The sequence below is a fragment of the Vombatus ursinus genome, unplaced genomic scaffold (genome assembly GCF_900497805.2).
Source record: "Vombatus ursinus unplaced genomic scaffold, bare-nosed wombat genome assembly UNPS02014863.1, whole genome shotgun sequence".
NCBI lineage: Eukaryota > Metazoa > Chordata > Mammalia > Diprotodontia > Vombatidae > Vombatus > Vombatus ursinus.
Window position 1 is genome coordinate 853585 of NW_020954641.1, and position 14780 is coordinate 868364.

Genomic DNA, 14780 nt, shown 5'->3' on the forward strand with positions numbered 1-14780 from the left:
TCCCACACCCCCACAAATATCTTTATCCCCCAAGACACCTACACCTGTCTTTATTCCCCAACACTCTCTTACCTCTCTGGGCTGTGTAAAATCCTGACTCCTCTCCTGAGCAGGGTATGATTAGATGCCTTTGGGAAAATTTTGCTCCCCCCACTCTTTGGCCCTCAGATCACCTCTTGGCTGCAGGAGGTGTCTCTTAGAGGGAGGATTGAACTAGGGGTAGCTACTGGTGAGTAAGATTGCTGCCTCTGCATTTTTCATTTTGTGTGGGACAGAACGAGTCACACAGGATGAGCAGGCATGGAGGGGTTGTCAGCTAGATAAGAGATATCATCATATTATCTTACCCCCTAAAGCTATTCATCTTCCTAACTTCCCTATTACCATCAAGGGCACTGCCATCTTTCCAGTCTCTTCGGTTTTCACAAGCTTATTGTCATTTTTAATGCCACACTTTCCTTCACCTCACATCCACAAAATCAGACAGCTGTCAAATCCTATTAGTTCTACCCCTGCATCTTTTGTGACTGCCTGCTTCTCTCAGCCCCAACACTAGCTGGTGTCCCTTTCCCAAGTTTCTTACCCACTGTGATCCAGCCTCTACACACTGTTACCAAAGTGGTTTTACAAAAGTACAGATCTGACCCATACTTAGCTCAGTGTCTGGCACACAGTAAGTCTTCAACTCAACAAACTTCGATGGTTCCCTCTTAACACTAAGATCTAACATATTTCATCTTTATCTTCTCCTTTTAAATTATTGTTTTGGTTTTAAAATGTACATAACTATCAATACAATATAACAAATATGTAATTTAAACATTAGTTTATACACATTAGGGTATGTGTGCTAAAAATGTTTTTATTGATAGGAGTTTGTGAGTGAAGAGTTTGGAGATCACAGATCTAAAATATGCCTCAAATTACCCCAAAATGCAAAATCTGTCTTCAACTCATAGAGCCATCCTTTCTCATGGACCAGCTTCACCACCTCAGTCAAGTCCTCCCAACTCATATGATTTGATAATTCACTTTTAATGATCATATGGTGTATTAAAACAATCTGTTCATGGAGGAAACTCAAGGAAGCAACAAAGCAAAGCTTTAAGTAGCAGACTTTAGTATTTGGTCCTAACTCATCTCCCAATCTGTCTGAGGGAATAAAAGGAAAGCAATTAGGCAGATTAAAAACCAATGGGGTTTATAGCCATGCTCTAAGGAAACTAGGAGAAAAACTGTGCACTAGAATTCTGCTTGACCTTATGGAAATGGCAAAGACTGGTATGCACAAAACATTGCATTAGGATGTATACCCAGAGAATTGTGTTTTAAAAACTGAACATTTATTTAATACTCACTTACAAAGGTAAATATTTTTACTAATCCAAGAAACTAAAACTTATTCAAATGATTTTTATATTAACAACTAAAAATTATTTTTAAAATACAAACTGAAGAAGGAGATATAAAATACCAGCATAGATGAAATACTGAACCACAACTTTGCTCCATGCCAGGTGTCACGAAAGGCTGAGAAATGTATCCAATAATTGGAGATAAGCATTCCTCAATGATGTGAAAACTTGTCTGATTGAAAATCCATGGCTATAATCAAGGTTCAATTTGGAAAAATAAACTGGTCGCTAAAATGCATTTAAATGTCTAATATGATAAAAATGTGGTTTCATCTTGAAGAATTAAAGAGTATATATCAAAATCTTGTGAACTCAGTGACATTGTACAAAGCAAGTGATTGAAACAAAGGGAGGACAGACAGCATATTAAAAAAATTTTTAAGATGTAAAAAGTTGTACAACTTACGAATGTAAAAAAAAAATTACTATGTTTTAGGTGATTTGCACACCACTCTAAAACACAAAGGATCTCCCATTATGAAAGCTGGTAAGGGCCTGAGATATAGAACATGAAATGCAACTGGTCTTAGAACATTAGAACTAAGGTCTTTAGGAAAGAGACTATTAAGAACACAGGTCATAGAATGTCAGACTTCAGAGGACAATAAAACATAGAATGCTAGATCAACTAGCTCATCTTAGAAATTTTATAACTAAAGCAGACAAGAAAAGAAGCAAGGAGAGGAAAGGGAATACATATGCTGCATTTGCAGCCTGTCCTATACTTTCAGCAGTTTAAAGATTAATAATGCTCTCATTCCCTGTCCTTCCCTTCCTCTCTGCCTCCCCCTCCCCTTACTCAAGGTCTCTTTAGTTTCCAGCTAGACTGATCAGCCAACTGTTCAAAAATAGATTGGAGGAGTGGAAAACCAGTTATTTGGGTAGCTCTGCAAATCCCTGGCTCCTTCCTGCCTCCACATTCATGTCTTCCCTAGCTCTGGTTTGATACCCTCAAACACTGCAGTTTTGTGGCAAACAATAGGGGTTGTAGATAGATTAGCAGATATAGAGCATTTGTAAAGGACTTACTATGTTTCAAGCACTATACTAAGTGCTGAGGATGGAAATGTAAGGAAGTTGGACAGTCCCTGCCTTCAAGGAGCTTACATTGTAGTGGGGGTAGCTAATACATAATGGGGACCCAGAAAAGGGTGAGGGTGAGAGAAATAGTGTGGAGGTGACTAGGAAGTGGAGTGAAAGTCACATTTGAGACAAGATGAAAAGAAAACTCACATATCCGAGCCCCAATTCCCATTGGCAGAGTGTTTGTGCACATGGCATTGTGTTTCTCCTCTTAATCTCTGTTTGCCCAACTCCTCTGTATCAGGGGTTCTTAATTTAGTGTCTAGGAATTTATTTTTTTACAAAAATATTTTGACACCTATTTCAATATATTTTCCTATGTAATCCCATGTATTTTAATTTAAAACATTATTTGAGATTTTAAAACATCATGTGAGGAGGGGTTCATAGACTCCATCAGATTGCCAAAGGAGTTCATGATTAATTTTTTTTTTAAAGGTTAAGAACTCCTGCTTTACATTTTCCCTCTGAAGGTGACCTGTTCTTTGTGAATCTAGCTCAAAAACCTGAGGCTTAGGTGAATCACATCCATTGCCTGCCTTGCATTATCCTAGGACAATTGGCTTACCATCAAAGTGCTGGAATTGGAATAAATGAAAAGCAATTGAAGAATGCTTCAGAAAACCTTCAAAAACCTTGAAGTCACATTAATTGATGTAGTGCATTTTTTTTATCCATAAATGCAAAGAAATTAGAGATAAGAGGATGAAAAACATTATTTCAAAGTAAAGTTATAATATCTGTTTGTAATTATTTGTATTTAAGCACATTTGCACAGATAGGAGGAAGAAAAGATTTATTATCAAATATATTTCCTTGCCAATTGATAAGCTTGGTTCTTCTAGTGTTAAGTACTTGCAATGTGCCAGGCACTGTGCTAATTGCTGAGGATACAAATACAAAAACAAAGACAGTTCCTGAAACTTTTTTGGGAAGACTAATGGGGAAGATTACATAGATAGGGGAGTATTTTTTTCTGGGGGGAGTTAATTTATGGCTTATTCAATTTCTCTTTTTATGATTAGATTATTCAGATTTTTTGATTTCCAGTTTTGTTAGTTTTGGTATTCTATATTTTGGTAGCTATTCATCCATTTCATTCAGGCTTTCAGCTATATTGTCCTATACTTTGACAAAATAGCTTCTAATATTTTTATTTTCCATTTGTGATTTTTTTCATGTTTCATTTTTAAAAGCGTGGTCTCCTTTAAAAAATAAATTGACATCAATTTTTATCAGTCTTTTTGTTTTTTGTATTAGTTTTTAATTTTGTATTAGTTTAATTCTTTTAATTTTAATTTTTAATTTTTTGTATTAGTTTAATTCTTCCCTCTTCCCCCCAAAGATAGTTCCTGCCCTGGCCCCCCAACTCCCAGTCTGAGTGAGCAATCTGGTCCAATACAACTTCTTTTCTATCTTTCATGAGGTGTTATTCCTCATGAATCCAGTGTTATTATAGCATTATGACAAAAGCAGTTGTGGTTAGATGCTTCCAGATCCTCCTTCTTCTCTCTTATTCTGACTCCCTTTTTCCTGCTTTGCTCATGTCTAAACATCCTGAACTATAGAAGCCCTGGAGATTTATTAACCAATGAAGCAAGCTAGCAAATAAGCAAGTGATCACTTAACATTTATTAAAAATGTTTATGCATGCTAAGGACTGTGCTAATCACTGGAGATTCAAGGACAAAGGCAACAGAGTCATTGCCCTCAAGGGTATTACATTCTAAGGACAGAGGAAAAATATAAATATACAGGCATATATAAGACACATACAAAGCAGATACAATGTCAGATGGGAAGGCACCAGCCCCTAGGGAGATTGGAAATACCTCCTGCAGAAGGTGGCATTAAAACTAGACAAAATAATAATAATAAATAATAATAATGAAAATTATAATAATTATTATTTTAAGTATGAAGCACATTGACATATTATTACTATAATTTTAAGAACAAATCACTTTGACATACTTTCCATATTTTGATACATTTTGGGATGATGAGTAGGTAGGAAACTGAGCCCAGAGCTAGAAAGGGACTATGTCACATAACTGCAGAATATCAAAGCTAAAAGGAGTCTTAAAACACCATACACAGAATCTCAGAGCTGTAATAGAACACAGAATCCAAGAGGTGGAAGGAGCCTTAAAACACAGAGCATAGAATGTCAGAGCTCAAAGAGATCTTACAAGAGAGAATATAATTCTAAATATGTGAAACCTTTAATCATCAAATGTAAATTCCATCACAATTACTACATTGTCATGATGGAATCTAATGGAGGAAGCAAAGGATACTGGGCTCCTCAGCATACTTTTCGATATAGCGCATGTTGACTCCCAAAGAAAGGGCCCAGCTCTCTGGAAATGGAGTTCCTGAGAAGCATTCCTTTTTCTAGACACAGTGCCTATTGTGGTTATCAGTGGGGTGCTGATATTTTTATATCAAGAGCATCAACACATTGAGAGAAATACCTTGTCACTGTAATGACTCAATATCATGAGTTTATGGACTTTATTTTGTCTTCCAGGAAGGGAAGAGTGATCATTTACACATAATCTTCTGAGGCTGAGCCAGGGGACTGGAGCTACTGATATCCAAAGCAATAACAGCAGCTCAGGGTCTCTGGGCTGGACAACCAGGAAAGCTGAGGGAAAGGAGGGGCCTGGTCTGGTTGAGGAGCTGAGATTGGCATCCTAGGAAGAAAAACAAAAGCCATTAGTCAGATGCATTGTTTAGAGATGAAACAAAAACAATATTACTACCAACAAACTTGTCATACTGATTTAAATGATATAAATTAATTATCGTTTGGGTAATTCAAATGAATTATTCAATTAGTTAACAAATAAAATATAATAATTAGCTAATATAGATGAATCACTGCTTAATCAAAACTAAAAATGAATCAAGGTTTTTGTAAAACATTAATTGACTTTTATAACATCAATTATCCATTAATAAAACTTAACTGATATATTATAGCTAGATGGTAATACGATTACAAAATATATAAAGTGTCATAGAGGGTGTAAGAAAGCTCCAACATGTTACCAACTAAGAAGTGCTAGGCATCATACTTTCCATGCTGAATTGAATTCTTCTAGGACATATCTGATGTCCTAGGGGCAGCTAGGTGGTACTGTGAATAGAACACTGGGCCTCGGGTCAACAAGACATCTTCCTGAGTTCCAATCCTGTGTCAGACACTAGCTATGTGACCCTGGGAAAGTCACTGTTTACCTCAATTACCTTATCTATAAAATGAATTGGAGAAGGAAATGGCAAACCACTCCAGTATCTTTGCCAAGAAAATTCCAAATGGAGTCATGTAGAGTCATACATAACTGAAATGACTAAACAACAACATAGAACTTTATCTTTATCTATATTGAATGTCAACTTACTAAATTCAACCTGATGCTTTATCTATCCAGTCAAGATCCTTTTGAGTTCTGACTATGATACAGTATATTAGACACCCCTTTCAGATTTGAGTCATTTGAAAATTTTAAGAGCATTTTGTGTATACGTTTATCTAAGTCACCTGACTCATGGTTAGAGTGGCAATGGTTAGGGCTCTGGTCCCACATTTAGCTGCATCTCCCTATTTATTCTTTGGAAGGCTTCATTATTGATCTACTTTATGATTCTAGCAAAGCCTTTCCCCACTTTGTGGGAAATTTTCCTTCTTGATAAAACTCAATAGTATCTAAGCTTTTGATATCTTGGATGGATCTCCAGGTTCTTAGACACCACTTTTAGGTCCATGATTCATTAGCAAGAGCATTTAAGGGAAGATGGGCCTCCAGCTCATGTCATCTTTAGGCCACTATTTAAAGGAAATATATTTTTCCTCCTTCAAGGGAGAAGATGATAGTCAACTTTTGGTTTTGGTTGGCCTTAGGAAGGTCTTATTGCCTGAAACAGCCTCCACTTGAAATTGCTTTGTGCATGAAGATTTAAAATTAGACCTTCAGTCCTTTGGGTTAGGTTTCTGTTAAATTGGAATTCCCAGGGTTCCCAGGAAACCTCAGGCCTTCATTACTTCCTGCCTAGATTACTGCAACAGTCTCTTAACAGGTCTCTCTGCCTTTAATCCCTTGGAATTAGTTCCTTGGATCTCTCTTGCCCATCTCTGAGCATATCCCTCCATGTCTCAGAAACCTTTACTCGAGGGATTCTCTACATTTTTTGGTGGCAGTCTGATAAGGCCTATGAACCCCTTCTCTGAATTATGTTTTTAAATATGTAAAATACACAAAATTATAAAGGAAACCACTTAAACTGAAAGATATTTATCAAAATACATTTTCAAAAGTTCAATGACTTCAAATTAAGCCTCCCTGCTGTAGTGGCTCACTGCTGCCTGAAGAGGGCAGCTAGAGGGAGCAGCGCATAGGGTGCTTGGCCAGGAGTCAGGAAAACATCTTCCTGCGTGCAAATCCTGTCTCAGACACTTACTAACTGTGTGACCCTAGGCAAGTTATTGTTTGCCTCAGTTTCCTCATCTACAAAACGAGCTGGAGAAGGAAATGGCAAATCATTCCAATATTTTTGCCAAGAAAACCCCAAACAGGGTCGCAGAGAGTCAGATACAACTAAACAGTTACAACAACAATAACAACAATTGCCCAGAAGACAAAGGCCAGTTTCCTTATTCTGGTTTTCAAAACCTTCTTCAAGCTACTGCTAAATACTTTTCCAGTCTCATCACCCATTGCTCTTCACATTTCTGATACCTCAACCAAATTGATTTGCTCACTTTTTTTCTGCTGGGAACCATCTATCAATATCTATTGATATTCTTGCCAACTTTCAAGGCCTAATTTAAATGCCAACTACAGATGCCTTTCCCTGATTCCTTACAAATTATCTCCTCTCATCAGACCTTAAATAGCACATTGTTTTCTTATGAACTTACCACTCATGGTCTGTTTCATGTAATGTTTGTGTGCCCACATCTTCTCCCACTACTAGATTATGAGCTCCTGTAAGTCAGGATCTGCCTCTTATTTATCTTAGTTTTTCTCACAGGACCAAGCATCAGGCCTTTTACATACTGTAGTAGACATAAATAAATGTATAGAAGATTTCTGTTCAATTAGGTTTTGCACTAAATTATCTCTAAGTTTACTTCTAGATTCTCTGTTCTCTCACTGCTTTTATATTCAACATCCTCTGTTCTCTGTCCTGAGCTTCCTTCTAGGCAAAATAAAATAAAAATTTTAAATCTACCATTTTATGCAGTAGAAGTCCTTTCTACCTCTATTAGGTTCTTTTCAACATGAATATTCCATGTTGTAAGACTTTTTCCAAGTCTGATATTCTTTGTCCTATGTTCTAAGTTTGTTTTTTTTCAGGTCAGAGAGTCAGGGATTCTACAAAAGGTTTTCAAGTTAAATTCCACTGGATTGGAAGAGTGATGTTCTGCAAGCATCACCTCCACTAGCAGTGTCTGCCCAGGTGTATCTAAGGAGAGCTTGAGAGGGCATTTTCACATGATAAATCTCAGACTTAGACCTGGATGTGATTCAACAGAAGTACAAGTAGGACTTGTTTGGGCAATCAAGTTAATTGGGCACTGCACCTGCTTAGCTGAGATTATGTTGTCTCCTCCTCATTTTGGAGAGATTTGTGGGTTGGGACAGAAAGAAGTCTGCAGAATTTTTTCTTCTTGCGAAGGGATGCAAGGAAGTTTGGTTTATTGCTTCATGGAATTCTTAGAGTTGGAACTACAAAGGTCATTTTGAAAATTAGTAGGTATTATGTACTTTGTCGTTAAGTCATTTTTTTGTGCGATCTTCTTCAGTCTTTCTCTTTGCAACCCCATCTGAGGTTTTCTTGGCAGAGATACTGAAGTAGTTTGCCATTTCCTTCTTCAGGTCATTTTTTTTAACAGATAAGGAACTGAGATAAACAGGGTTAAGTGACTTGCCCAAGGTCATACAGTTAGTAAGTATATGAGGCCAGATTTGTTGAACTCACAAATCTGAGTTTTCCTGACTTCAGGCCCAGCATTCTATCCACTGTGCCACCTAGCTGCCCCCAGGTATTCTGCATGCAATATGTATAACAAGTGGCATCTAGTTTTTACTCAAATGTTTTTTAGTGATGTCAAGTCACTGCCTCACAAGACAACCCATTCCACTTTCATAGGGCTCTGTTTGTTGGCAAGTCTTTCCTTTTAATAACTTGAAATCTGCCACCATGTAAATTCCATTCATTGCTTTCGGGACCAATCTATTTTCACCATTGTAGTTCTTTACCCACTTCTTTTCCCAGTCTTTTCTTCTCAAGGAGAAACACTCCCAATTCCTTCAGCTGATCCTTTCATGATATGGTTCCCAATCTTCAGAATAGCCAGATTTCTTTCCTCTAAAACTCTAACTTGTCATGGTACTTCCTAAGCTTTGTTACCCACAGCGCATGGGGCAGTGGGACTATCAACTCTGCTAACATAGTCTACAATGATATTAATTTTCTTTTTGGCTGCCAGGCTACTCTTATGACACAGATAGTACTTGAAGCCTACTAAGTCCACTAAGGTCTTTGTAGGAGCTTCTGCCAAGTTATGCCTCCCTCATCCTGTATTGACATGGGTGATTTTTTTGAACCTAAGTACCAAATTTAACATTTGTCTCTAACTTCATTTTAGTAGATATAGCCCATCCTTCTAGAGTTATCTGGGTTCAAATCCTGCCTCTGGCAGGACTTAGATGTGTGATCATGGCCAAGTTGCTTAACCTCCCTGACCTTCAGTTTCCTCTTCTGCAAAACAGGGATAACAATAGCTACAACACCCACTTCACAGGATTGTTGTGCATCTCAAATGAGATTGTGCATACCAAAAAGTTTTATAAAACCTAAATCACTAGAGCAGTCAGTTATTATTATTATTGTTACTATTTAATTATCACATTTTCATCTTTATATTTGATAGAACAGGTCACTATCCTGCTTTTCTTTTGTGTGTGATGTTTGGTGACCTATTATTGCTCAGATTGATGAAATGACTGGTTTTTGTAATTGAATGCAAGTTTCTGTGGGTCAGTGTTAGATCTTGGCAATTATGGGCAATGGTATTACTTGTGATATTGCTCTAGTTGCAGTAGAAATTATTTGTTGAATTCTAAAAAAATATTTTGAGGTTCATATTTGCAATTTGGCAATTTTGACTGTGAATTCATGAAGAACAGTGAGCCTCTTGTGTATAATTCATGCCATTTGATTATGTCTTTCTAGATACTCAATAGGTGCTGCTTACAGCACTTATGTTGCACAGTTTCTGCTATTTCTTTGAAAAGTTGCATTTCAAACTGGATGTCCCATAGACATTTCAAACAAAATATGTTCAAAACAGAATCTTATCTTCCCCCTAAGTCCACTCGTCTAAACTTCCCTATTTCTGTCAAGGATGCCACTTTTGGTTCTCAAACTTTGTGTTATCTTTACCTCTAGATCTCACACACCCCACAATCAGTTGCCAAATCTTGTGAACATCTCTTGAAACTATCTCCTGCTCTTTACTCACATAGGCACCATCTTAGTTCAGAACCTCATCACCTCTTTCCCAGACTTTTGCAATGGCCTCCCTGATTCAAACTTTTTCTCACTCCTATGAATCCATTCTCCATAAAGTTGTCAAAGTGATTGCAGTGATGTTTTGGAATTTTTGTCCTTTTGTCTTTTATTTTTTTGTCTTTATTTGTCTTTTTGTCTACAACTGTTCAGATCATTTTGTCTAGCACTCCGGCTAAGTGCAATAGATTTTGAAGAGCAGGGCCTCTCTGGAAACTTTTTTCTTCACCTATTATTACTCCCTGCCAATTAACTGAGTGAATGAATAAGGAACTTGAGACGACTCATTTAAAACAGTTCTTGGGTCAGGATCCTGGTGGAGCCTCCTACAATTTGTCATTTCAAAGATGCAGGAGAATTCCTAGACTGGAGGTTCAGCTTTATCTGTCTACTAGGGAGAGAGTCTTGAAGTCAACTCAAGGAAGTAGGAGCACATGTAGGAAGTTTCAGGGAAGTCAGATTTTGGACATTAGGAAGTACTTCCGCATAATTGCAATCCCAAAATAAGTAGTAGTGAGTTCTCCTCAACAGAAGGTATTCAAGTAAGGATTGGATTAGATCCTATCTGAGATTCCTTTGATCTTTGAGATTCTATGAAATCACTCTAGAGTGGTTTCTTTTTCTTAAAGTTTATTATTAGCCTCCAAAAATCTGGTGGAATCTAGCACCATTTTTTTAACCTTATAATTTAAGCTCTTTGAAATCTATAAAATGCTTTACCATTAATTTTCTTATTTTATCCATGCAACAAACCTGTGAGGGAGGCAGGGATTATTCTTTATCATTTAATAGAAGAGAAAACTGAGCATCAGAAAGGGCAAGCGATTTGTTCTTGGTTATACAACTAGCAAATAGAAAAGCTTAGACTGAAATTCAATAATCGACTCTAATTCAATCATTGTTCTTGTTATAATGGTTACTCATATTAAGCTATAAATATCACCTATCAAGTGGAGAATCATACCTATAATTCCAACTATTAGGGAGACTGAGGCTGGTAGTTCTCTTGAGTTTGAGTTCTGAGCTACAGTGAACTATATCAATTGGACTGTTTGACATCAATATGATCAGCCCCCTGGAGTTTGGGGTAGGTGGGACCAGACTGCCCAAGGAAAAGCAAACTAGAGGACATAAAACAAGCTCCTATTTGGATCAGTAGTGGAATTAGGCCCATGAGATACCCCTGTGTCTTTAAAAAATAATAATAAATAAAATAACCTTTAACTCACCAGTTCTTTTTATGAAGTCTTTTCTGGTTTATCTTCCACATCAGAAAATCCACTTGAAAGGAAAGAAAGATATGTAGATTTAGTTGTGCTTGAAGTAGAGTGAGGAGAATGAAAAAGATTGACCTCAAAGACATTTTATACTCAATATTCCAAGGAGGGATATTTTGGCTCTAAGTGTCTGTGTCAGGAGTTCTAACAATCTGTTTTCTATCTTCTATCGTGCATTCAATAATAATAGTTAACATTTATATCACATCTAGTATACATCAGGTACTGTGCTAATTATTTTGCAATTATTATCTCATGTGATCCTCACAACAACCCTGGAAGGATTTACAGTTGAGGAAATTGAGGAAAATGGAGCTTAAGTTATTTGCCTAAGATCACACAGCTAGTAAGTGTCTGAGGCTGGATTTGAATTCAAGTGTTCCTGAACCCTGGGGCTCTGTCTACTGCACCACCTCACTATCTCCATTTTGGAAAGAGTGTGGCATAGTAGAAAGAACCTTTGATTTGGAGGCAGAAATCATGAATTGTAATACCAATGCTGTTTCTTAATATCTATGTGACCTTGGACAAGTCCTTTAACTTCTTGGAACGTGGCACTTTAGAATACTCCATATTCTAAAGACTCTTCTAGATCTAGCATTTCATATTCAATGATTTTAATTAGATCATTCTGAGCATCTATAAATATATAGGGTTGGGCTCAGCAGTATACTGGTAAATGTTTAACAGCCACCTTTCAAAATAAAGTATGCATGACACACACAAATTTATTCTACGTTATTAACATTTTATCCCTTTCTTAAGTCTAGACAATCAACAAAACAATAAATCAAGCTCTGATTTGCAGTATTTACTTATTTTTTAGGTGTAAATTCTCATGCTGAAAATTTAATAATCAACTCAGAGAGCCAGTATGAGCTGACTGCAGTATACCCCTGGGACATGTGTTGTATGCTCTGAAAGCAGGTGACTGTGAGTTATTTCTGTAATTTCCTCAAAACCCAGTTGAGGATAATGGGCAAAGTAAATGGTCAATAACTACTTATACATTACTTGACTAATTCCTGCTCCTTATTCCATGTTATTTCCACTTGATGAGCCCAAGAAACCGGGGCTCTTAGTCCTGACTGTCATTAACTTTCACCAGCCCTCTCCCCACATGTGTGAAGGCTGTGGTTTCCTCTCTGCCCCAACTCTAGCATTACCCAGATCAAGGCACCAAGTCCCTGATGCGGGTCCTTTGAGGTGAGTAGAAGTGTACCATGCAAAGCACCTCAAGGTGGTAGGTTGTCCTAAAGGCCATACTGTGATCTCAATCACACCTAGGAATGATCTCAGTCTAAAATGATCAAAGATGGAGCCCACAATGGAAGGAAATATCCCTGTTTTCATGCTACTTCATTCTGTCAATCCTTCTCAGGGTGTATAAATGGAGACTAAGAGAGAGAGATGATGATGATGCAGGTAGGCTCATTACTTACGATCTCCGGGCCATTGAGGAGAGAACATATTCCACTGCAGACTCAAGGATTCCAGTGCCCAGGGAATTTAAGAATGATGGGAGTTCTGAATCTTGTTTTGGAACAGAGACTACTGGCTTATCATCTGAAACCAAGAGCAGAGACTCAGTCATTTTTGTAACATGGGTGAAGGGAGGTGAATGGTAATAATATTTTACTGAAGCATTAGCTTTTTTCTCACTAAGGGGAACTTGGGCAACATTACTATCTGTTTCATAGTTTTTTTATTCATTGAATGTTAGAGTTATAAGGAACATTAGAACAGAATTAATAGGATGTCAGTATTAGAAGGGGTCTTTAAAAAGAGAATAGAGAATGTTAGAGTCAGAAAAGAGTTCCATGCACAGAATGTTCAACACAGAATACAAATGTCAGAAATGAAAGGAAACCTAGAACACAGAACCTCAAATATTAAATTTAATTCATGAAAAACAAAAATACAGTGTCTACTCTGTGTAAGGCACTATGCCAGATTCTGAAGATATAAAGAAAAAAAGTCCATTCCATCAAGGAGTTTATATTTTATTGGATGTCAGAGCTAGAAGGTTCTTTAGAGTATGTTTTTATATGGGGCAGCTAGGTGGCACAGTGGATAGAGCACCGCGCTGAAGTCAGGAGGGGCTCAGACCAAACACTTGGACACTCACTAGCTGTGTGACCCTGGGCAAGTCACTTAACCCCAATTGCCTAAAAAAAAAACCAAAACTAGAATATGTTTTTATTTATTTATTTTTATGAGGCAGTTGGGGTTAAGTGATTTGCCCAGAGTCACACAGCTAGTGAGTGTTATGTGTCTGATGTCATATTTGAACTCAGGTCCTCCTGACTCCAGAGCCAGTGCTCTATCCACTGTGCCACCTAGCTGTCCCAGGTTCCTTGGAATATGGAAGAAAGCATATCAGAACTAAGCATATCCTTAGAACATAGATCTTAGGACATAGACCATAGATTTCATTCCTCCACATAGTATATAGGATATTATAGCTAGATTGAAACTTAAAGCAGAATATAGAGATTGTTCAAGATCATGTATTCTAATGCCCCCATATTACAGAAGAATAAACTGAGACCCAGAGAAGTTAAGTAACTTATTCAAGGTTACATGAGTAATCTATAGCCTTGTTTTCCTGACTCTTAGTCTTGAGGTTTTGCCCTACACCAGGTGGCATATTCCATTATATTCCATTGCATTATGTATTCTATGCTAATTAGATAGCTGTGGGCAATCCTGGGTAAATGCCTTCAGCTCACTGGGTCTGGGTTTCTTCTTCTGTGAAATGAAAGGGTTGAACTAGATAATTTCTAAAATCCCTTTAAGCTATGTCCTGCTGTAATTGTTTATTAACTGTAATGTCTATTTATCCTCTTTCACACCAAAAACACTCACCAGCATGACAGGGAAGAATCAAAGTAAGCAGTCCTATGGCCATTATCATCTGAAGGACTGAGGAAGCCATTCTTGTTGGTCTGGTATAGTCTCTGGTGAGTTGTTAAGGTTCACATGAACTCTCACTCAATTTATACAATAGACAGAATGATGTCACTCACATACAATGTAATTAATTAAGGTGTTAGGCAAGCCAGAGCTGCATTCCAGGTGATTCTTGACAGGTAGCCTGGAGTAGTAAAAAGAACCCTGAACTGGAAGTCAAGAGAGATGGATCCTCCCTCATCCTTAGCTTTCCTGCTAACTTACTATGTTATCTTAAAGAAGTCATTCCCACTGTCTGAGCCTTAGTTTACTTATCTGTCATAAGATTATATTTTTAGAGGTAGAAGTTATCTTAAAGCCAATGACACAAATTAGATCCACCCCTTCATTTTACAAATGAAGAAACTGAGAAAAAGCGTGGTTATAAGTGAATTGCCCAGAGTGTCACATTGGAGGTAGGGTTTATACATAGGTCTGACTACAGGTCCAGCACTTTATTCATTTTGTG

General features: G+C 37.3%; 1 protein-coding gene across 1 annotated transcript; it reads right to left on the reverse strand.

Annotated features, from left to right (window-relative positions):
- Positions 1 to 4107: 4107 nt before the first annotated feature.
- On the reverse strand, positions 4108 to 14341 carry CUNH5orf46 (chromosome unknown C5orf46 homolog). The gene is made up of 4 exons (XM_027841979.1): positions 14228 to 14341; positions 12802 to 12925; positions 11312 to 11363; positions 4108 to 5197 (listed from the first exon to the last, which is right to left on the reverse strand). Exons 1-3 carry the CDS (start codon positions 14295 to 14297, stop codon positions 11321 to 11323), a joined length of 237 nt encoding a protein of 78 aa, XP_027697780.1. The 5' UTR covers positions 14298 to 14341; the 3' UTR covers positions 4108 to 5197; positions 11312 to 11320.
- Positions 14342 to 14780: the final 439 nt, after the last annotated feature.